A 21,487-nucleotide genomic window follows, 5' to 3' on the forward strand; every position below is an offset into this window, starting at 1 on the left:
TCAAGGTAAATTTGAAAAATTCGGTAAATTTCGCATTTTTATTTCCAATACGTCCTGTAAACTATTTGTTTATTTTAATTTTATTATATCAGAAATGCAAATAATAAAATTACTGACGATGGCTGGATAAAATTGTAATATCCCTAGACTTTTCTGGTGTGTGTATATACTACCATGAACTGCCCATCATGTTCGACGTTTGGCAAATTCTTGGTAGGAGGGTAAGAGACCGCAAAGCAGTATCAGATTCATGAAATGAACTTCGCTTGGTTCTTAAAGAAGAATGAGAAAACATAACGCAATATGATACATGCAGCCTCAATGAGAGTAAGAATGGACGTATACAGGCAGTTATAGCATCCAGGGGAGGCAATACAAAGTATTAGGGTATTTTTTACAATATTTTTTTCTGTTGTATTACAGATATTTTCTTTAATATCGTTCTGTCATCATTATTAATGTTTATTGAAACCCGGACTGTATCATTAGTCTTTAACGTTTTTTTTTAAATTTAGTATAGACTATCCAATGCAGTGTAATATGACGTTACGAGAATAGTCAACAAAACCATCTCGTCAGATTAAAAAGTTACATCAAAAAGTAATGATGATTAAAAAAATTGCAAATTGATCGTCATCAGCTGATTTCACTCTTAAAAATTAACCAAAGCATGTATTGACATGAATCAATAAACATAATACTCAAGAGCCATGGTACTGACCGTAAAATTATATTTTAGGAAAATTTACAGACGAAATTATTGCACAGGGTGTTTTAAAATTAGGCTAAAGAAACAACCCCTCGATTAACCCTGTATAATATGCCAAATACTAAAGTTTATAAAAAGCTAAGTTTACGAATTAAAGTTGATACAATTATATACAACTTGTTAAAAAATTCATGAAAATAGGACTAAAAATAACAAAAATATAATACTTTAAATTTGGCCAAAAATTTCTCTATCATTAGATACATAAATAATTTAAAATGTTCTAATTTCTTATAAGCTTTTTACATAAGTATCTATTACAATACTTCATATATACCTATGATCAATTTGGCAGTCTTTAAAATGATTTTGGCTTGATTATATACCAAGATAAATCCATTTTGGTTATGTACATCTTGTTCTAACTATACAAGGCTCGTGGGTTATGAACGAAACTATAGTTAGTACAGCGTTTTATTATTATCATTTCACCTTTGAACTTGCTATTGCACGACTTATGATCGTGGCGTTGCCAAACTAGTGCCCTTTTGCAGTTGAGTTACGCTAAAATTCAAATCGGCAATTTTACGAAACCGTCTGAGAAAATAAATCAAATACGTATTTTTCTGTGTTTTCGTGGTTTTGTCATTTATTTATATTATAATATATTATAAATAGTGTAACAAAGCTCTATTTTTTTAGATAATAAGTAATGTATTTTTTTTCAGTTTTGTGTACTCTTGGTAGCTTCGGTGGCTTCTGCCAGACCTCAAAGAGAAGAAAGAGGTTTCGCCAACCCAGAATACTACCACCAAAAGTCTCCATTAAATGACGTACCGATCCTCCATATGGAAGTGAGCAACAATGGAGAAGGAGCCTACAAGTTCGCATATGAGACTGGCAACAAAATTGCCCAACAAGAAGCAGGTAAAATGTGTTGATTTTTGGCAACTCTTTGACCTGATTAGCTATGTTTTAAAAAACTACGATGTTTATAATATACGAATCAATTAAATGTAAGATTTTTCTTGGAATCTCATGATGCTATTTGTGCCATTTCACACTATAATGCCGATCAGACATGTTTTCTAAGACAGGAACACAGAAGACGACTACCATAGATTTTTCTATCAATTGATTCAACAACCTAACAAATAGTACTGTGTAGTGAGTGTAATTTTTCTCATTTTGGTAAACACTTTTTCAAATAAGTATAATAACTTGTTCATTGCTTTCTATCTCATGGTTCATATTGGCCTTTATTATTTGAAGTAGTTGAGAAGTTTTTGGCATTTTGAAAAAGCGATCAAAAGATAAAAAACGTTGCTAAGACTATCAAAATGTTGATCTAATAACAATTTGACGTTTATACTATTACGTCGAAAGCAACTTTTTTCCAAAGCCTACCATGACTTCACTGAATCATCGTTTCTTGTTCACTGTTATTAATATCTTAATTATTAGATATTAATACATCTGGTATTACGGTATGCTGGTATTTCGTCGATTTTAAAATAAACTAACTGTTTCTATCTTATTTTTTTGTTAGAATGGAAATAATCAAGAGGGCTACTGATACCGTGTTGTAAAAATAAGGTCATTAAGGGCTTATTTTTTGGTATTTATTCTAATTTTGCTAATATCTTCGGTTTGAAAGAAGATATCAAGATGCGGTTTTCGTTAACTGATTAAGCTTTTACTACTCTTTACTATCAGCTAAAATTACATATACTATGGTATTTAAATTTTTTGAAAATACGCGCTGTTTGTTAAATTGTAAGAAAGCGCCCCCTAGCGTCTACGTTCAAAACCTTATTATTATTATTTTTATGGTATAATATACAGTAAGAAACGCTCTTTTAAACAAGCCCTCGTTTGTTGGATTCTGAGCATCCAGTCCGGACTTTTTAACATTTAAATAAAGATAAATCTAAACTTCCCCCACCACTTTATTTTAGCAGATACGGAAAACCGGTTCTAACAAAAAAAATCCAAAATTTACTCAAGATTATGAAGCTATTATTTATAGTACCCATTATCTAGGCAAAATTCTGTAAAAATTCTATTTTCTTATTTTCCATAGCAGCTGCGCCCTCTAGCGGCCGTTTTACAAACTTGAAAATAATTTCCGGCAATTTCTCATAGCCTCTTTAGTAATAAATATTTTCTTTCCGTAGGCCCTACGGCTAATACTTTCCGAGATACAGCCGAGAGCTATTCTTATTGGGACACCCTGTATATCTTTGCCCTTGCTTTGTTCATGTTCTCTATGCATTCTTTGACCAACTTCGAATTGATGGTTTCTTTATTGCTTGACTATCGAATAATGCTGGGTTCCTTATTGGTTCGAAGTACTTAGTTCTCTGGCCGTATAGACTTCTAACTGTGTTTCTGATCATTTTTTTCTTTCCCAACCAGGTGATGGAGCTACAGCTCAAGGATCCTATGCCTACACAGCACCAGACGGCCAGCAAATCGCCATGTCCTACGTTGCTGACGCCAACGGATTCCACCCTCAAGGTTCCCACGTTCCAGTAGCACCTCCCATGCCAGAACTCATTAAGAGGGCGGTTGAACAGAACTTAGCTGACGAAGCAAGAGGTATTTTCGATGACGGTCAGTACAGGGAGCAACAGGAAGCACTGCCTGTACCTGCCCTTCCTCAGCAATACCGAGTGTAAATGATATTTTGCGAAATTTTGCTTGTATGGTCATTGTAAATAGTGTAGGTAACGTGAAATTATTGTAGATATTTATTAGTGGTTGTCATAAATGTATTGTTCAAATGAAAAACTGTGTTTTTATTGCTTCTTTATAAAAGGTAGGTATTATCATTGTTGCCAAAGTCCCGCTTTTTCAAATAAATTGTCCCCTATTATTTGCCCCTTATAAAGTATAGTTTTTTTGAAAATATTAATTCTATAGTCCATATCAAATAAACTTTTAGTCACGTGGTTAAGCTTGACCGGCACAGCGTTGCCTACTTTTACATATTTTCTTTTAATCAAAATATTTTAGAAAACAAAAATAAATTAATTAGGTATAAATATACAGGGTCCGGCAATAGTGCGTCGGGCATCTGTAGCTCCTAAAATAGGAAGTGGAAACCTAAAGTACGTACGAGGATGTAGTTCACAAAAATATTTTAACTTCTATAGGGTGGCTCAAAAAAGTGTGAGTGGATCGGGATGATTTTTTTTAAATGGAACACCCTGTATATTATTGCATTTTTGGCTTTCTTTTAGATCACTTTACATTATCCTAAGATATGGGTAATTGCATTTCGATAATTTCAGAGATATTAATAAATATATAAAAAAAATATATTTTTCAACCTTCTTAAAAAAAATTATTACAAATACAAGAACTATCCTGAAATCAAAACTATATTAGGTATTTACTTTAGATGGTCTATACTTACTTTGCTATAAATTTGGTAATCTTAAATCATACACGGTGTTCAAAATTCTACGCCAAACTTTCTCAAATATAAAGTAATTTTCTTTGTTTTTTTTTTTTAATAGAACCCCTGTATATTCTTTTTTTATTAGATGGAGAGTTAAAAAATGAACATTTATTGTATTTAAAGTATTTCAAAATTTTTAATAGTTATTTATCATTTTAATGAACAGTGCTATAAAATAAAAAATTACGAAATAATATACATGTACTGATTTCTTTCGAAAATCGACAACTATGAAACTATGAACCCTTCCCGGACACAAATGGTACATTGTGAGACAGGAAATTGTAGAGAGAATCAAACCCTATAACATAGGATACAACCTTTTAATGAACAGTGCTCTCTAGAAAACCAATAAAATAAAAAATATACGAAATAATATACATGTACTGATTTATTTCGAAAAGCGACAACTATGAAACTATGAACCCTTCCCGGACACAAACGGTACATTGTGAGACAGGAAATTGTAGAGAGAAACAAGCCCTATAACATAGGATACAACATTTTAATGAACAGTGCTTTCCATAAAATGAATAAAATGAAAAATATACGAAATAATATACATGTACTGATTTCTTTCGAAAATCGACAACTATGAAACTATGAACCCTCCCCGGACACAAACGGTATATTGTGAGACAGGAAATTGTAGAGAGAAACAAGCCCTATAACATAGGATACAAAATTTTAATGAACAGTGCTTTCAATAAAATCAATAAAATGAAAAATATGAAAATGAAATATATACAATAAACAGTTAAAAAAAAAGAGAAAGAGAAAGAGAAAGAGAAAGAGAAAGAGAAAGAGAAAGAGAAAGAGAAAGAGAAAGAGAAAGAGAAAGAGAAAGAGAAAGAGAAAGAGAAAGAGAAAGAGAAAGAGAAAGAGAAAGAGAAAGAGAAAGAGAAAGAGAAAGAGAAAGAGAAGGAGAAAGAGAAAGAGAAAAAAAAGAAAAAGAAAAAGAAAAAGAAAAAGAAAAAGAAAAAGAAAAAGAAAAAGAAAAAGAAAAAGAAAAAAAAAGAGAAAGAGAAAAAGAAAACGAAAAAGAAAGAGCCAGAGACATCTTCCTCAGGCTGAAATACCAATGAATCTGTTGTTTTACATACATCTTTTGCAATGCAGGCAACCTCTAGGTTACGCCAATGGTCTGACCGATTATATGCGATAATAAATGATTAATTAATGTACCGCATTGTTAACACAGTTATTATTTACTTCAACAAAACTCACCTCCTTAACAGCACTTATGGGACATAAAACTACCGCTTTCCCGTTCAAAATATTTTAATAAAGTTGCGATGAGTTTTTCCCACGGCTATTAAGCTAACTTATACACTTCGCACTAAAAGAGGTTCTAAGAAAAAAAAAGGTAATTAGTAAACATTTTTAAGCTTAAAGTATAACAACACTATTTATTTAAACCAAAAACTTGTAATACGAAAAAAAAGTGTCAAAACGAATGATAGTGTCAGGAAATAAATAAATAAATGACTTGACATATTTTTACAGCAAAGCTACCACCTGAATCTCCAGCGCGAAATTTAGATTCCAGTTAGTCAACCTGGCGCAAAATATAGCGATAGTTGGCAACAATGAACTTAAAAATCCCTCGATTACGTAACTAAAAGTTTAATTGATATCAAATATATATTCCCAACTTAAGAGGTAGGTCTGTATACAATAGAACCATTCAATATTAAATCATTTCAGAAATAATGTAATTAATCCAATAAGCTTCTGCTTGTAGCACCTTCAATGATCTAACCTCTTAAATCTTTTTAAGAACAACCGATCCATTGTTAATTAAATACACTTGCGCCAACCTCATTAATTGCAAAATTGCGTTTTTGTTTCGTTTGAGAAAAATTTGAGAGCGATGAGGATGCTGCAATACGAAGATTCGGTTGCCTAGACAACAACCGTCCTTGGCAGTGCCGTAGGAGACCTAAGATAAAGCTGGAATTAAAACCAATTAAGTAAGTAATTAAGTAATACAATTATCTATCCAACAATTCATGTGGTCTTTTTTTGTTTACATATTTTTGTTCATTATTTATAGTGATTTACAGTATGATACGAATATTCTCGTTGATTATTGGTTTGAAATAAATATGAAAATGTCCTCCAATGAAAATGCGAGGTGCTTAACTAGAATAATTCTAATTCTGAGCTGGCAAATAAGAGAAAGAGAAAGAGAAAGAGAAAGAGAAAGAGAAAGAGAAAGAGAAAGAGAAAGAGAGAAAGAGAGAAAGAGAGAAAGAGAGAAAGAGAGAAAGAGAGAAAGAGAGAAAGAGAGAAAGAGAGAAAGAGAGAAAGAGAGAAAGAGAGCAAGAGAGAAAGAGAAAGAGAAAGAAAGAAAAAAAAAAAAAAAAAAAAAAAAAAAAGAAAAAGATAAAGAAAAAAAAAGAAAAATAAAAAGAAAGAAAAGAAAAAGAAAAAGAAAAAGAAAAAAAAAAAGAAAAAGAAAAAGAAAAGGAAAAAGAAAAATAAAGAGCCATAGACATCTTCCTCAGGCTGATATACCAATGAATCTGTTGTTTTACATACATCTTTTTCAATGCATGCAATCTTTAGGTTACGCCAATGGTCCGACCGTTTATATGCGAAAATAAATGATTAATTAATGTACCGCATTGTTATTAAAGAGATTCGCATTGATGATTACACGAAAATTCCGTGTTCTAACGCACATTGTTGATGTAGCACGTATATGGATATCGTCCCGCAGTATCTGATGTGTGTACAATAAAGGATTAAGGATATCCTTCTATCGCGATGAGGCTTGCGGATTTTCCTCGATCGAGGATTCGCTGTTGAAATTTGATTAATTTTTACTATAAATTACGCTTGACACGTCTTATTTTTCTTTATTTACTTCGATTAAGCTGAATGATTTTCAAGTGCAAGTATTATTCATATTAATACAGGATCTAATGTATATTAACCACTCAATAAAAATAACAATTATTATTAAAAATTGTCTTAAAATTAAGGACATTATATACAGGGTGAGACATCAAAAGGACTCAGACAGGGGTGCTATTTATCACCTACCTTATTTAAAATATATATCCAGGAGGCATTGAAAAACTGGAGAAGGAAGAATAGAGATTGACAGCCACTGTCTATCGACCTTGTTTTTTGTAGACGATTAAGTTATCATTGCAGGTTGTGAGGAAAATGCCGACTATATATTTAGGAAACTTACTTACTTATTTTGGAAGAATACGACTACCTTGGGACTCAATATCAACAAAAACCGAATACCTGAAAGTAGGAGAAGAACAAATTGAAGATCCTGAACTACACATACACTGAATACAAGTATTTAGGAAGTATTATATCTGAAGAAGGAAACTCCAAGAAAGATATACATAGTCTAGTTCAACAAGGCAAGAAAGTAATAAGTCTTTTAAACCCTCTCCTGTGGTCACGTAAAACATCCATCCAAACGGAAAGTTACGGATTTTCAAAGCAATCGTAGACCCAATTCTAACAAACGGTGCCGAATGCTGGTAATTTACATCAAAAGAAAGAAAGATGGTTGAGTCAGTGGAGATGGACTTTCTCAGAAAAGCATGCGGAATATCAAGGATGGAGCACATTAGAAATGAGAAGATCAGGAGAAGAACAAGGTAGAGAAAAAGTAGAAAGGCGCTTTTTCTAAAGTTAAATATCAATTATTAAGGAAGAACAAAATGTAGTCAAAATTTTATTCTATATTGAATAGTATTAATATAAAAGTATTATTAAAATAATAGAGTATATTTATTTAAAATTAATAACTATATGGTTGGCATTTGCACGGTTTTACCCATTAGAAAGTTACTTATAAACATACGTATTTACCTTAGGAAAAATATAAATATAGATGTACTCGTATTTATCAATGAATATGTTTATTTATAGCAATAATTTTATTTGGAAATACCTTTTTGAAGATACAATTTGTTTTAAGCCTATCAACTTCTTGCCTGTAATTCTGGTATAATTATATCTACTTTATTTCTATGTTCTCTATATTTAGCAAAAAAAAATACCAAAAAAATAATACACAAGCGGATGTAGATAATAATTTTTAAGACCCTCAAATGAAGCCCGAGGCAACAGATGAGTACAATAACATTGGCTTCTTAATTTTTTATAATAATATTTTGCTATATTCGTATATAACATCATTCTGTACTGCAAAAAAATAAAACCAAAATAATTTGGCTGTTTTTATATAGCTTACACTGAGAAAAATATTAAGTTCAACTCTAGGAATTGCAAAATATGCCTCAGAACCAAACTTTCAATAAATCAAGAATAATAAATCTCTAGACCATTTGAAAATATTTGCACTGTTTTAAGGCTCACCCTGTATAAGAAAGCCACTGGATAATCTGTGAGAATGGGTAATATATCTGGTATTTATCTTCTAGTTAGTTACAACTGAAATGTAGTCTGGCTAATGTGGAATATCCCGAAAGCCTTGTCAGACCCGTCGAACGCTCGTCAAACGCGCTAAAAAAATTAACCTTAAAAATTTGATTTACTTTTTTGACGAGAATGCTTATTTATAACAACAAAGACATTCATTTTCATAGCTTATTATTAGATTGATTTCTTATTCAAATTCACATTTATTTAGAATAATTTATTAACTAACAAAATTAAGTAATTAATTAATATTTGGGCGGAAATAATGGTGGTATTTTTAATTAAAAATACCACCATTATTTCCGTTAATTAACGGTATACTCTTTTACAAAGATTTAAATAGTTTTATTTTTGCAAACAAATGGGCTTCTATGTTATAGTTTTTAGGACCTGTACATTTTGTAGATTTGTTGCTTTAAAAAAACTCTAAAATGTCAATATTCCATGGGTATATTGATAAATGAGTCTAAATTATAGTAAAATTCATTTTCTACGAGAACTTGAAGAGATAGGTAAAAAATGGTTTAATCCAATTTGATAGACAATTAAATTGTGTATCTAATTCTCCTAAAATATACAGGATGTTCGATTCAAATTAAATAAGTTATTGCCGTTTAAAGCTAGAAATTATTTAAAATAATTTTTTAGACACTCTGTATGAGGTAGTATTATTTTTATTATTGCAACACAATAACTGAACAACAAATAAACTTCAGTAAATATTTAGTATTAAAAACTTTGATACCCTTGGAGATATGCAGCTTTAAAATTTTTTACTGCAATTTCACAAAATTGAAAATATTTCAAAAACGGTAAGGTTTCAGTGTGATAAACCTTAATCAAATTGACCTTTATTTTAATCGTAGAAACTAAAAATGTAATAATATACAGGGTGTTCCATTTAAAAAAATAGAACTTTAATATTTTTTATTTATTTTGAACACTCTGTATATTGGAAAAATATTTTTAGATTGTAGCTCTAATAGCCCTTCAACGAACCCAAAATTTACAATTTGTAAAAATCTGATCGTTTAGCTACTAACAGTACTCCGTGTCATATGTGGCGAACAACCCTGTATACAGGTAGCTAAAAAATTATGAAAATAAGGGTAAAACTAAAAAAAATTGTAGACCAGTTTTTTCTTAGTTGAATGTCTAAATTTACCAAAAAATCAATTCTCACAAATCTGTAATCGAGGTGTTTCAACACGTTTAGCGAATCTTCTTCTTTTAAACGGCGTAAAAGCGGTACAAGTCACGGCTGCCAATCATCCCGAGCCATCTTCCACTCTCGGCGCTTTGACGATAATTGGTCCAGGCTCACTCACACACGCTCAAATCTACAGCCCCGGGGCTAATACGCTCGTCAAGCCGTCAAGTGTATGTTTTTTAGCCCATACGCGACTCATCCTCAACGGTTTTGGGGGGAGATCCGGCGATAAGCCATTATAAAAGACAAAAGATGAGCCCGGTGCATCACATTTTGTCGTGGTGCATCCGAAACATCGTTTTTTTGCGCAGATATAGAGTCGAAGACGACGTCATGAAACAAGTAAGGCTCAGTTTCAGTTTCAGTCGTATAGTAGGTTAGGGGGGCTGTTTTTTGCGTTTGGGGGGTTGATAGTGTTTTGGAGTGGTGTTTGTGTACGAGGGATGTCGTGTTTTAGTGAAGAATATCGTGGATAAAAAATTGTGGCGTTTTTGATATACAGTATGTCTCCCGGATTGTGTTTACAAGAGGATTTTTTTTTATTATTAATGAGATTTTAAGAAAAATGCACTCTTCGTAAAACATGTTGCTTTGTTGGTAAATCCCATTTATACTTTTCCAAATTTCCTTACAGTTTTAGAGAAAATTAAAAAAAACAAGTTCTAAAAAATTAAAAGCCCTATCTGTGATGATATAATTATTTCTATTTCAATCTTTGATAGATGGTTATTTTTTTGCTATTGTTAAACTATCAACATTTTCCGATAAATTATTATCACTTTTTCCGTAGCATTGAACTAAATAAATTTTGTGCTTCTTTAATATTTTAAAACAGCAAAAAAAATGACGTTAATTAAAATTCTACCAAACAATGAAAACGAAATTATATTATCATAGAAACGCGTTTTGATTTTTAGGACTTGTTTTTTTTAATTGTTTTCTATAACGGTATGAAAATTTGAAAAAGTATAAGCGGAATTAACAATTTTAGAACAAGCAATTTTTTTTATGAAAAATTCATTTTTCCCAAAATTTTAATAATAAAAAGGTTTGTCCTCATGCATAGACAATCCGGGAACATACTGTATGTTTATGTTTTTGGGTATTGCATAATTACATTTAATAGATATATTACATGTACTATTTTTCTGGTTCTGAGCATGGAACCTACACCAAATTATACAGAGTTAACTATATAGGGTCTACCAGAAACATTTTTTATTATTAAACACAATTTGAAAATTTGCGATTTTTTTTTTATTTTTGAATTTTTTAAAATCATAATTAGTTTTGTTTTTAATTTTTGTTATATTTTATCGAAAAATTTTGAATATTGTTAAAGACTGTAAAATTACAGCGTTTTATATGTTTTTAATTTCCTGCCTAAATAAGAAAAAATAATGAAAGGTTGTATGTATTTTCTTCCAAATGGGTTATGATTTTTTGATATTCAAAATTTTTCAATAAAATGTCGCAAAAAATATATAAAAAGATAAATAAGAAAAAAAAATTTTTTTGCCATTGATTAAAAAATTAATTATTTGTATTTAATATATCTATTAATAACTATGTCCTATCTTAAAATAATTTAAATTTATCAGTTATAATAATATAATATTATAATTAAATATCAAATTAAATTAATATAGTAAAATTATGAAGTTTGAAAATAATTTCTGAATAATTTGTTTCTAAAAAAATATCTCTAAATTTCTGGTTTTGGTTATAAAAAATATAGAAAAATTAACATTTAATAGCAAAATAGTTGCAAAATGTATAGAGAATACAGAGTTCCAATAAAAAATAAAACAATTAAAAAACTCTAGATTCCTATGTAATAATAGAGTAATACTGCAAATATATCTTTCAAAAAAATAGAGCAAATATTTAGTATTTTTTATGAAAACGACAATTAAGTTTAAAAAATAATACCTTGAAAATTTTATAAAAAATTATAAAAAAATTGAAAAAAAACCTTTTTTTTATTTAAATATTACTTACTATGTTAATATAACAATTAAATAATAATAATAATTCATTGCAGCTGTATAAGAAAATAAAATCAAGTATTTATTTATCAAGTTTATGAATACCTTCCTTCAAAGAAAATTATCGTTAATAACCGAATTTCAATATATTTAAATGTCTATTTTGTAATGTTTTGGAGTCTTAAGAATTGTTACTTAAAAAAATAATATATTAAAAAACAAACTAAAGAGAAAAATTGAATGAAATAAAATAAAATTAACAAACATAAAAACAATACATGTCAAATTGTAATAAATAACATTTCATTAAATTCACCCAAGTCAAGATTATTTAACAAAAAAAATTGTTGTCTATTCTTCAGGCCCTCATCTCGCTGGCCTTATTTGGCCTGTGCGCCTGCGCGCGCCTCGACAACCTCCAGTACCTCCCTCCCTCCCAGAGACCCTCTGGAGGCGCTCCGGGAGGTGGCGCCGGAGGTTACCCCGGCGGACAAGCTCCAGGCTTCGGAGGCGGCGCTCCAGGATTCGGAGGACGCCCTCAAGGACCTGGAGGTGCTCCAAGCTTCGGAGGAGGCGCTCCAGGATTCGGTGGAGGTGCTCCAAGTTTCGGAGGTCGTCCTCAGGGAGCTGGAGGAGCGCCAGGTTTCGGAGGAGCCGGTGGAGCTCCAGTATATGGAGCACCAGGTGGAGGAGCCGGAGGTAAAGGATTCGGAGGTGCTCCAGGCTTTGGAGGTGGAGCTGGAGGTGCTCCAGGATTCGGTGGAGGTGCAGGAGGTGCTCCAGGATTCGGTGGAGGAGCTGGAGGTGCTCCAGGATTTGGAGGACAAGGAGGATACGCCGGAGGTTAGTATATCAGGCAGTTATTTAAAAAAGATCTCTTGGAGATATAAAGACAGCAATAGTTAGGGAACAGTTTGCCAGTTTTTTTTTATCAAAACGTGTAGAGTGTAGATATAAAGAGAATTATCTTCATATATAGAAAATTGGAAATCAAAGAGGGTACAATTAGTAATAATTATAACATTCCTTTAAAGATTTTTTTATAAATGTTTTTAATACACCACAGAAAAGGCAGTGTCACCCTTCAAATTTTTAATACAAGACTTAACTTCAAAGAAAATATAATTGAATTTACAATTAAATTAATTGTTTTCGGTTCTAGTAATACGAAAATCTAATAAATTCTAAAAATAAATGTAATGATGTAACGATAAATTAACACTTTAAACGCTTACCGCTATATCCTATTTGTTGTTATTAAAATATATAAATAAAAAGTTCCGTAAGTGTATGTTTCAAATTTTCACAAGAATCATTTGGTAATATTTTGTGGCAATACTTTGAAAACTACCAATATATGTTCAATTAGTAAAGACTTCTCAAGATATACAACTAAATAAGTGCGCATATTTTTTAAATACACTGTTTTATTAAAGTACTACAATACACTATTTTAGTATATTTCGACCCCATTATCACGTCTATGAAGATTTTTTGCAAAAAAAAATAATAAAAATTTATAATTTTCGAAAAATGTTTTTGATTGTTCAGTTAAAAATCGAAATATCTTGATAATATGGCATATTATTTCAAATTTTTAAAGTAAAATAACTCTTTTTTTACTTATTTGAAACACGGCAAAGAGAAAATCTGTTTCTTTTATCGAAATCTACCAACCCTCAAAATATGTCCACTTGTTTAAGTCTCGCCCTGTATGTATTCATTCTGTTTGTTTAATTTCAAACCTACATTTAGTTGCAACAAAGCCAATATTGAAAGAGATTTATTTTTTTCTAGATTTACTGTTGTTTTTAAGGATACATTCTCAAAAAACAAAAGTCTTCCACCAAAAAAAAAACTTGTAAAAAATAGCAATTTTATTACTATTATCTACAATGAAATTTGGTACACAACAAAGTAAATGATGAATTAACTAAAACTTTAAAGCAACAACAGAAATTGAACAGTTAATGAAACAGGTTTAACTATTACTTCTTGGTAAAATTAAACTGCTCAATTGAGTTGGATTCATTTCATATCCCTTTTGTGTATTATTTTGAATAGATTATTTTTCTTTTTGAGTAATTTATTAATGATGTGACATTAATAAGCATCATTTATACCGTATGATCAAAAAAAAATGTCGTCAAAGACGGTTGGGAATGACAATCGATAATAATTTTCTCGAGGTCAATCTCTACGCGTCATTTGCTAAAAATTTACATAAAACTTATCAAAAATTAAAACTTATTATAGAGGAAGATTAAAAAAAGAATAGAACGTTTCCATGCAGCCACACAATTCTATTACCAAAAAAAACTACACCAACTAAAAATATTTTTTACTCAAATAACGTCTAGGGTTTGACTTCGCCAAAATTATCATCGATTGCCATTTCCAAGCCATTTTTGACGCCGTTTTTTTTTCGATCGTATGTTAATATAGTAAATGAATTTATTTAAATCCTGATATTTATAGCAGGAGGTAAAGCAGGAGCAGGATCTGAAATACCAATCCTTCGTTTGGAGAATGTCAATGAGGGTGACGGTACCTATCACTACAGCTACGAAACCGGCAACGGAATCAGCGCAGAAGAACAAGGAGACGCCAGAGGAGACGGAACTAAAGCCCAAGGTATTACTATTCTTTAAAAAAATATTTTTTTTATTAATCATTTAGATTTTGGAGATTAAAATCGATAATTTGTTGTTCCAGGATCTTTTGGATACACTTCTCCCGAGGGAGAGCAAATTCAGCTCCAATACACCGCCGACGAGAATGGATTCAACCCTCAGGGAGCTCATTTGCCCACCCCACCACCAATCCCACCAGAAATCCAGAGAGCAATTGAACAGAACTTGGCTGATGAAGCTAGAGGTACGTTTTGTTGGCCGATGGTATCAAATGCTGATGGTATCAAAAAAACTAAGGGTCTATTGTATTCGACCGATTTCTCAATTATACAGGGTGTTTCAAAACAAATGCGAAAAACTTCAGGGGGTGATTCCTTGTTCAAAATAAAGGGTAGTTTGCTCCATAAACGTTGGGTCAAAAGTCAACCATTAGGGAGATATCGCGGTACAAAGATGGCGGAAAAATAATGTTCTTATTTTTTATCTTGAAAACGAAAAGAGATAGACTAATGAAATTTTATGGAAGCATTACTGATATGAAAACACACTTTCAGGTAATTTTTTTACTTTTTTAAAATGAGTGGAAGGGGTTGAAATAAACTACCCATATCATTCTTGTTAACGAAATTTAAAGAAAAATTTTATCAAACACATGCAAATGCTTTAATTTGGATAGTTTAGTTTGTTTAGTAACTTTTTTACCTCTTGTGTTTTTTTGATAAAGCTCACCGATTAGAAATTAAAAAATAAAATGTAAAGCATTACATGTCAGGACAAAAAACATTTTTAGATTAAGAATCTAGTGATAATAACGATAATAATAATCATCTAGATAATAACGTATTGCAGTAGAGTAATGTCAAATAAAATAATATTAGGAACATCCTAAAAAGTAACAGAGGCCGACTAGATTTTTTCCTAAAAAAATTACAGCAGCCCATAGATTCTTTATCAGAAAATGTTTTTGTCCTGACATGTAATGCTTTACATTTTATTTTTTAATTTCAAATCGGTGAGTTTTATCAAAAAAATACAAGAGATAAAAAAGTTTCTAAACAAACTAAACTATCCAAATTAATTTTTTGCATGTGTTTGATAAGATTTTTCTTTAAATTTCGTTAACAAGAATGATAGGGGTAGTTTATTTCAACCCCTTCCACTCATTTTAAAGAAGTGAAAAAATTACCAGAAAGTGTGTTTTCATAACAGTAATGCTTCCATAAAATTTTATTAGTCTATCTCTTTTCGTTTTCAACATAAAAAATAAAAACATTATTTTTCCGCTATTTTTGTACCGCAGTATCTCTCTAATGGTTGACTTTTGACCCAACGTTTATGAAGCAAACGACCCTTTATTTTGAACAAGGAATCACCCCCTGAAGTTTTTCGCATTTGTTTTGAAACACCCTGTATATTTAGATTTATATATTTAGATAATCTATCTCTTATATATTTAGATAATCTATCTCTAAAATGGGGCTCATTGTAGTCTATTGTTAGCTATGCGGGTCCAAGTTATCCCTGCTAATTCCCTTATCTCATGGCCTTATCTTAGTGTTGGTCATCTTCTGGGTCTATTAATTCCTCCTGGATACCATGCAGTAATTTATCTAGTCCATCTGTTGTTCTTCATTCTTGCCAGGTGTCCAGCTCATTGCAACTTGACGGATTTGATTCTGTGGAGTCAAATCCGTCATCTATTATCTGGGTCTTTTGTCGTATCAACTGTATTCTTTTAGGGTCTCTCTTGGTTATTCCCAGCACATTTTGTTCCATCAAGCGTTGTACGACCTGCAGTTTCCTTTAATGTCCATTTTAAGCGTCCAGAGGTTTCGCATGCATAGATCACGACTGGTAGTACCCACGGATCGAATGTTTTCTTCTATAGAAAATGACGAAAATGAAAGACATTCTAGATTTTAATATGACTGATTTTTATCAATATTACAACCAGTTACACCACTAATAGAGTCTGCATTTTAGGCATCGTAGACGATGGATCGTACCAACCCGGGCCAGAAGAGGGCGGTGCCGGTGCCGGAGGATATCAAAGAGGAGGTTCCGGAGGAGGGTACCCTAGCGGAGGCGGTGGAGCCGGAGGTTACCCAAGCGGAGGTGGCAGACCTGGTGGTTTCCCCAGCGGTGGTCAAGGAGGATACCCAGGAGGTAATTAACAGATTTACTAGATTTTATTTCCCATTTTTTTATCTTCAAGATTTTTAGTACACACTACAGGGTGTGTCTTAAGTAAGTTATTCGGGATTGAAATGGAAATAGTTTGGATATGGCGTTTGTCGCCTCAGCCTGAATATCTGTTGGAAATTTACTTATTTCCTTTTCCTTTTTTTTGCCGATCTTAATACCTGCCTACCTGTTGTTATGGTCGGCTAAAAAAATATTTGTTTAATATAAATATTTTTAAATTATAGGTAGAGGAACCGGATTTGGAGGAGGTGCTTCAGGTGGAGGCGCTGGAGGATACCCCAGCGGAGGGCCTGGAGGTGCATTCCCTGGAGGTAGTATTATTAAGACAATATAATAAAAAATCAATTTTAACGATAATTTTCCTTAATTTCCAGGAAGCAAACCTGGATTTGGTGGAGGCGCTCCAGGAGGCGGATACCCTAGCGGAGGTCCAGGAGGTGCATTCCCTGGAGGTAGAATTATCAAAAAAATACAATAAACAATTAATTTTTACGACTATTTTCCTTAATTTATAGGAAGCAAACCTGGATTCGGCGGGGGTGCTCCAGGAGGTGGATACAAACCTTCAGGAGGTGTAGGAGGACTTGGATCAGGACAATCTGCTGCAGGTGGTGGATATAGATATTAAAAAATTTGTACATAAGACAAAGAAAAGCATGATACTGATTTTAAGAACTTTTATTCTCTTGGCATGCACTTTTTAAAAATAACACAAAAATAAATATTTTTTTTGCCGAGAAAATAAATAATAATATGCATGTTATTTTAAGTAAATAAGAAAGAGTACAATTTTAAATATAAAAAACTCAATTTAAGGGAAACAAATATATATAGGGTGAAACAATTTTAAGAAATAAGGCAATAAAGAATACCTTTTAGACAAAAAATAATATCAGGGTGGTCTGAAATATATATAGAGGATTAGAAGCAGGTCAAATTGAGGTACTTCTTGACACACTCCACCTAGTGTGATACCTAATTAAAAATCTATGAAGAAAAATGAACAAAATCCTTATTATAATCATTGTTTCCTCTCCAGTCCTAGGATATATATTTTTTTTAACAGTATTTTTAGTCCAAAATGTATTCCTAATAGATTCTCTTCAAATTTTCACCCTGTATACAAAACAATTCTTGCCATACACGACGAACTCTATGTATTAATTAGGATATAATCTACTGCCTACTTTGCTTAGACGGTTACCACATATGCTGCCATTTTTTCTTAACTGTAAACGAATCAAAATAGTGATTGGTAAACGGAAAACTAAAAATCTGCATGTCATAGTGGTATGAATTACAAAAAGCTTGTTGCATGATCTTGAGGTGAACGCTGTGTTTTATTTTGTATTTACACCGTTTTTCTTGTGTATATACCTTGTGCAATTTTGTGTATAAAACGCTGAATAATATACGTTTTTTTTTGTAATTAGTTAGTTTGTTTTATTATCCGTAATTAACAGATTTACTAGATTTTATTTCCCCATTTTTTATCTTCAAGATTTTTAGTACACACTACAGGGTGTGTCTTAAATAGAGATTATTCAGGATTGAAATGGAAGTAGTATGGATATGGCGTTTGTCGCCTCAGCCTGAATATCTGTTGGAAATTGACTTCCTTTTGCCTTTTTGCCGATCTTAATACCTGCCTACCTGTTGTTATGGTCGGCTAAAAATATTTATTTAATATAAATATTTTTAAAATTATAGGTAGAGGAACCGGATTTGGAGGAGGTGCTTCAGGTGGAGGCGCTGGAGGATACCCCAGCGGAGGGCCTGGAGGTGCATTCCCTGGAGGTAGTATTATTAAGACAATATAATAAAAATCAATTTAACGATAATTTTCCTTAATTTCCAGGAAGCAAACCTGGATTTGGTGGAGGCGCTCCAGGAGGCGGATACCCTAGCGGAGGTCCAGGAGGTGCATTCCCTGGAGGTAGAATTATCAAAAAAATACAATAAACAATTAATTTTTACGACTATTTTCCTTAATTTATAGGAAGCAAACCTGGATTCGGCGGGGGTGCTCCAGGAGGTGGATACAAACCTTCAGGAGGTGTGGGAGGACTTGGATCAGGACAATCTGCTGCAGGTGGTGGATATAGATATTAAAAAATTTGTACATAAGACAAAGAAAAGCATGATACTGATTTTAAGAACTTTTATTCTCTTGGCATGCACTTTTTAAAAATAACACAAAAAAATATTTTTTTTGCCGAGAAAATAAATAATAATATGCATGTTATTTTAAGTTAATCAGAAAGAGTACAATTTTAAATATAAAAAACTCAATTTAAGGGAAACAAATATATATATAGGGTGAAACAATTTTAAGAAATAAGGCAATAAAGAATACCTTTTAGACAAAAAATAATATCAGGGTGATCTGAAATATATATAGAGGATTAGAAGCAGATCAAATTGAGGTACTTCTTGACACACTCCACTTGGTGTGATACCTAATTAAAAATCTATGAAGAAAAATGAACAAAATCCTTATTATAATCATTGTTTCCTCTCCAGTCCTAGGATATATATATTTTTTTAACAGTATTTTTAGTCCAAAATGTATTCCTAATTGATTCTCTTCAAATTTTCACCCTGTATACAAAACAATTCTTGCCATACACGACGAACTCTATGTATTAATTAGGATATAATCTACTGCCTACTTTGCTTTGACGGTTACCACATATGCTGCCATTTTTTCTTAACTGTAAACGAATCAAACGAGTGATTGGTGAACGGAAAACTAAAAATCTGCATGTCATAGTGGTATGAATTACAAAAAGCTTGTTGCATGATCTTGAGGTGAACGCTGTGTTTTATTTTGTATTTACACCGTTTTTCTTGTGTATATACCTTGTGCAATTTTGTGTATAAAACGCTGAATAATATACGTTTTTTTTGTAATTAGTTAGTTTGTTTTATTATCCTTAGTTAAGGTGCATTCCTTTGAATAAGAAGATTAAGTAAGAAGGACCATAAGATCGAAAAAAGGCGTCAAAGACGGCTGATAAGTAAGTAAATGACGTTTGGAGATTGACCTCGCCAAAATTATCTCGATTGCCATTCCCCCCAGCCATCTTTGACGCCGTTTTTTTTCGATCATACGGTATAATGCTATCTATGAATTTATGCATTACAGACAGAACTGACATCATGAACCCTCACTTTTCACACGAACCCTCTGAAGTTCTGTTTGACGTTTGAATTAGATTTAAAATTTTGCGAATTTGTTGCTTTTCTGAACTTAATAAAAGTTGATAAATTAAATCATGATATCAAACTACAAAGCATTATTATGCAAAAATATTCATCTTTTTGTATATTTTACCAGTATATTATCAAGAATTAAAAAATATGAATTGCAAATGAGTTTTATTGGTGATAAAACTTGAATAAAAATGTCCTCAACGAGAATTATCTATTCATAATTCTGTTTAAAAATAGATGAAAAGTATAAAATATATATTTTGTTAATACCGGTAGGTGTGAAAAACATCAATCATTAATTTTACTCTGATTTACTTATCAAACTGAATAAAAATCTTATATTCCTCTAATATACAGTGTTGTTTACTCTGCCTAGGCATAAAAGTAAAGAACTTTTACGCCAGACCTGCAAATTCCGGAAAGTTTTCTTATTACGGAATACGGTTCCTGAAAAATTCGGTTATAACTGTCACCCTTTACCAAACTAACCAGCACGAGAAGGCTGTTTTTTTTGGTTTTGTTTGTCAATCAATGTCATTTATGTGACAGAAATCAAGCAAATATTGGAAGTTTGAGTGAAATTCTTATTTAATTTCTAAAATTTGTAATAATATTTTGTATTTACATCCAAAAGCAATGGAGGTAGGCAGTAAAGGTAAATAAATTTCATTAACTAAATAGAATGACTTTTTAGGACCATTTAAACTTATCATGCAGCCATTGTTTCTTAAAGTCAGGAACATTTAAAGAAAACATAAAAAAACAAGACAACAAGTAATCGTGAATGTTTTGTAAGCTATAAAAATATAAATATTCATTAGATTTATTTATTTATTATTGATCTATTTTAATATTGGACTTGCAAATCTTCACCTGAGCTGTCTAACGAGCTTAACAGTTTATTAATAAAGTACTTTTCAGTATTAAAATCGATTGAAAAGAAAAAGCAAACGCAAAATTAGAGTACATGTAGAGGGTGGGTCAAATTCGACGCCTTTAAATGGAAACACCCTTTTCTATATGAGATAGACGAAAACTAATATCGGTGTCTGGAGCTCAATTTTCATCAAAAACATGATGGTGGAAACCGCACATCAATATCTGTTACCGTTTCGGAGTTACGGGGTGTTTTTCAAAAATGTGCATTTTTAACAAATCGCTGTAACTTTTTTGCAATGGAAAATTTTGTATTTCTATGAAAACATTTTCTAAGCACCTTTTTACGTAGAATTTAATGGTTTAAGTATAATTTTTTTAAAATTAATAATTTAAGAATAATCAACAGAAAAATTTATTTTTTATTTGGGACACCCTCTATATTTTTAATTAACTGGAAAGAATTTAAAATTACCTTTCCAAAAATATAGCACACTTGATATTTTGTTATAATCCCCTTCGAAATACAGAATATTTAAACGTTGGCCACTTTTAACTAGTAGGCTTTGGACCCCTTATTGATGATATGCTTTTAATGGAACTCGAAAACATATTTTTCCAGCAAGACGACGCACCGCCTCAGAACACTGAAGTTATAAGCAAATGTTTGCAGCCAATTTCAAGAATAATTGAATAGCTAACCAAGATCCCAGCCGTTGGCCGTCGAGGCCGCCTGACTTAGTGCCCATGGATCTAATCCTATGG

At 31.6% G+C, this 21,487-nt stretch overlaps 2 protein-coding genes across 6 annotated transcripts; both read left to right on the top strand.

Moving 5' to 3' along the window:
• Positions 1-1,152: 1,152 nt before the first annotated feature.
• Positions 1,153-3,440, top strand: LOC115884742 (cuticle protein 3-like). The gene is made up of 3 exons (XM_030903397.1): positions 1,153-1,262; positions 1,438-1,636; positions 3,128-3,440. Exons 2-3 carry the CDS (start codon positions 1,558-1,560, stop codon positions 3,388-3,390), a joined length of 342 nt encoding a protein of 113 aa, XP_030759257.1. The 5' UTR covers positions 1,153-1,262; positions 1,438-1,557; the 3' UTR covers positions 3,391-3,440.
• A 6,562-nt stretch (positions 3,441-10,002) lies between these two features.
• LOC115884741 (pupal cuticle protein 36-like) lies at positions 10,003-18,780 on the top strand. Of its 5 annotated transcripts, none has more exons than XM_030903391.1 (9): positions 10,003-10,146; positions 12,155-12,635; positions 14,271-14,426; positions 14,508-14,669; positions 16,409-16,591; positions 16,855-16,941; positions 17,005-17,082; positions 18,489-18,566; positions 18,630-18,780. In XM_030903391.1, the coding sequence occupies exons 1-9, from the start codon at positions 10,057-10,059 to the stop codon at positions 18,740-18,742; spliced, it is 1,428 nt and encodes a 475-aa protein (XP_030759251.1). In that variant the 5' UTR covers positions 10,003-10,056; the 3' UTR covers positions 18,743-18,780. The 5 variants fall into 5 exon arrangements, with proteins under 5 accessions (XP_030759251.1, XP_030759255.1, XP_030759253.1 ...); XM_030903395.1 differs by having other exon boundaries at positions 18,489-18,524; positions 18,666-18,780; XM_030903393.1 differs by having other exon boundaries at positions 14,274-14,426.
• The last annotated feature ends 2,707 nt before the right edge of the window (positions 18,781-21,487 follow it).

The sequence above is a fragment of the Sitophilus oryzae genome, unplaced genomic scaffold, assembly GCF_002938485.1.
Source record: "Sitophilus oryzae breed Bouriz unplaced genomic scaffold, Soryzae_2.0 scaffold_354_pilon_pilon, whole genome shotgun sequence".
In the NCBI taxonomy this organism is placed as follows: Eukaryota; Metazoa; Arthropoda; class Insecta; order Coleoptera; family Curculionidae; genus Sitophilus; species Sitophilus oryzae.

What these genes read in the sequence shown, in the direction of transcription:
- LOC115884742 (XM_030903397.1), top strand. Translation starts at nt 1,558, where the DNA reads ATGGAAGTGAGCAACAATGGAGAAGGAGCCTACAAGTTCGCATATGAG. An exon ending in AATTGCCCAACAAGAAGCAG is followed by an intron (nt 1,637 to 3,127) that starts GTAAAATGTGTT and finishes TTTCCCAACCAG; the next exon opens with GTGATGGAGCTACAGCTCAA.
- LOC115884741 (XM_030903391.1), top strand. Translation starts at nt 10,057, where the DNA reads ATGAGCCCGGTGCATCACATTTTGTCGTGGTGCATCCGAAACATCGTT. An exon ending in ACAAGGAGGATACGCCGGAG is followed by an intron (nt 12,636 to 14,270) that starts GTTAGTATATCA and finishes TGATATTTATAG; the next exon opens with CAGGAGGTAAAGCAGGAGCA. An exon ending in TCAAGGAGGATACCCAGGAG is followed by an intron (nt 16,592 to 16,854) that starts GTAATTAACAGA and finishes TTTAAATTATAG; the next exon opens with GTAGAGGAACCGGATTTGGA.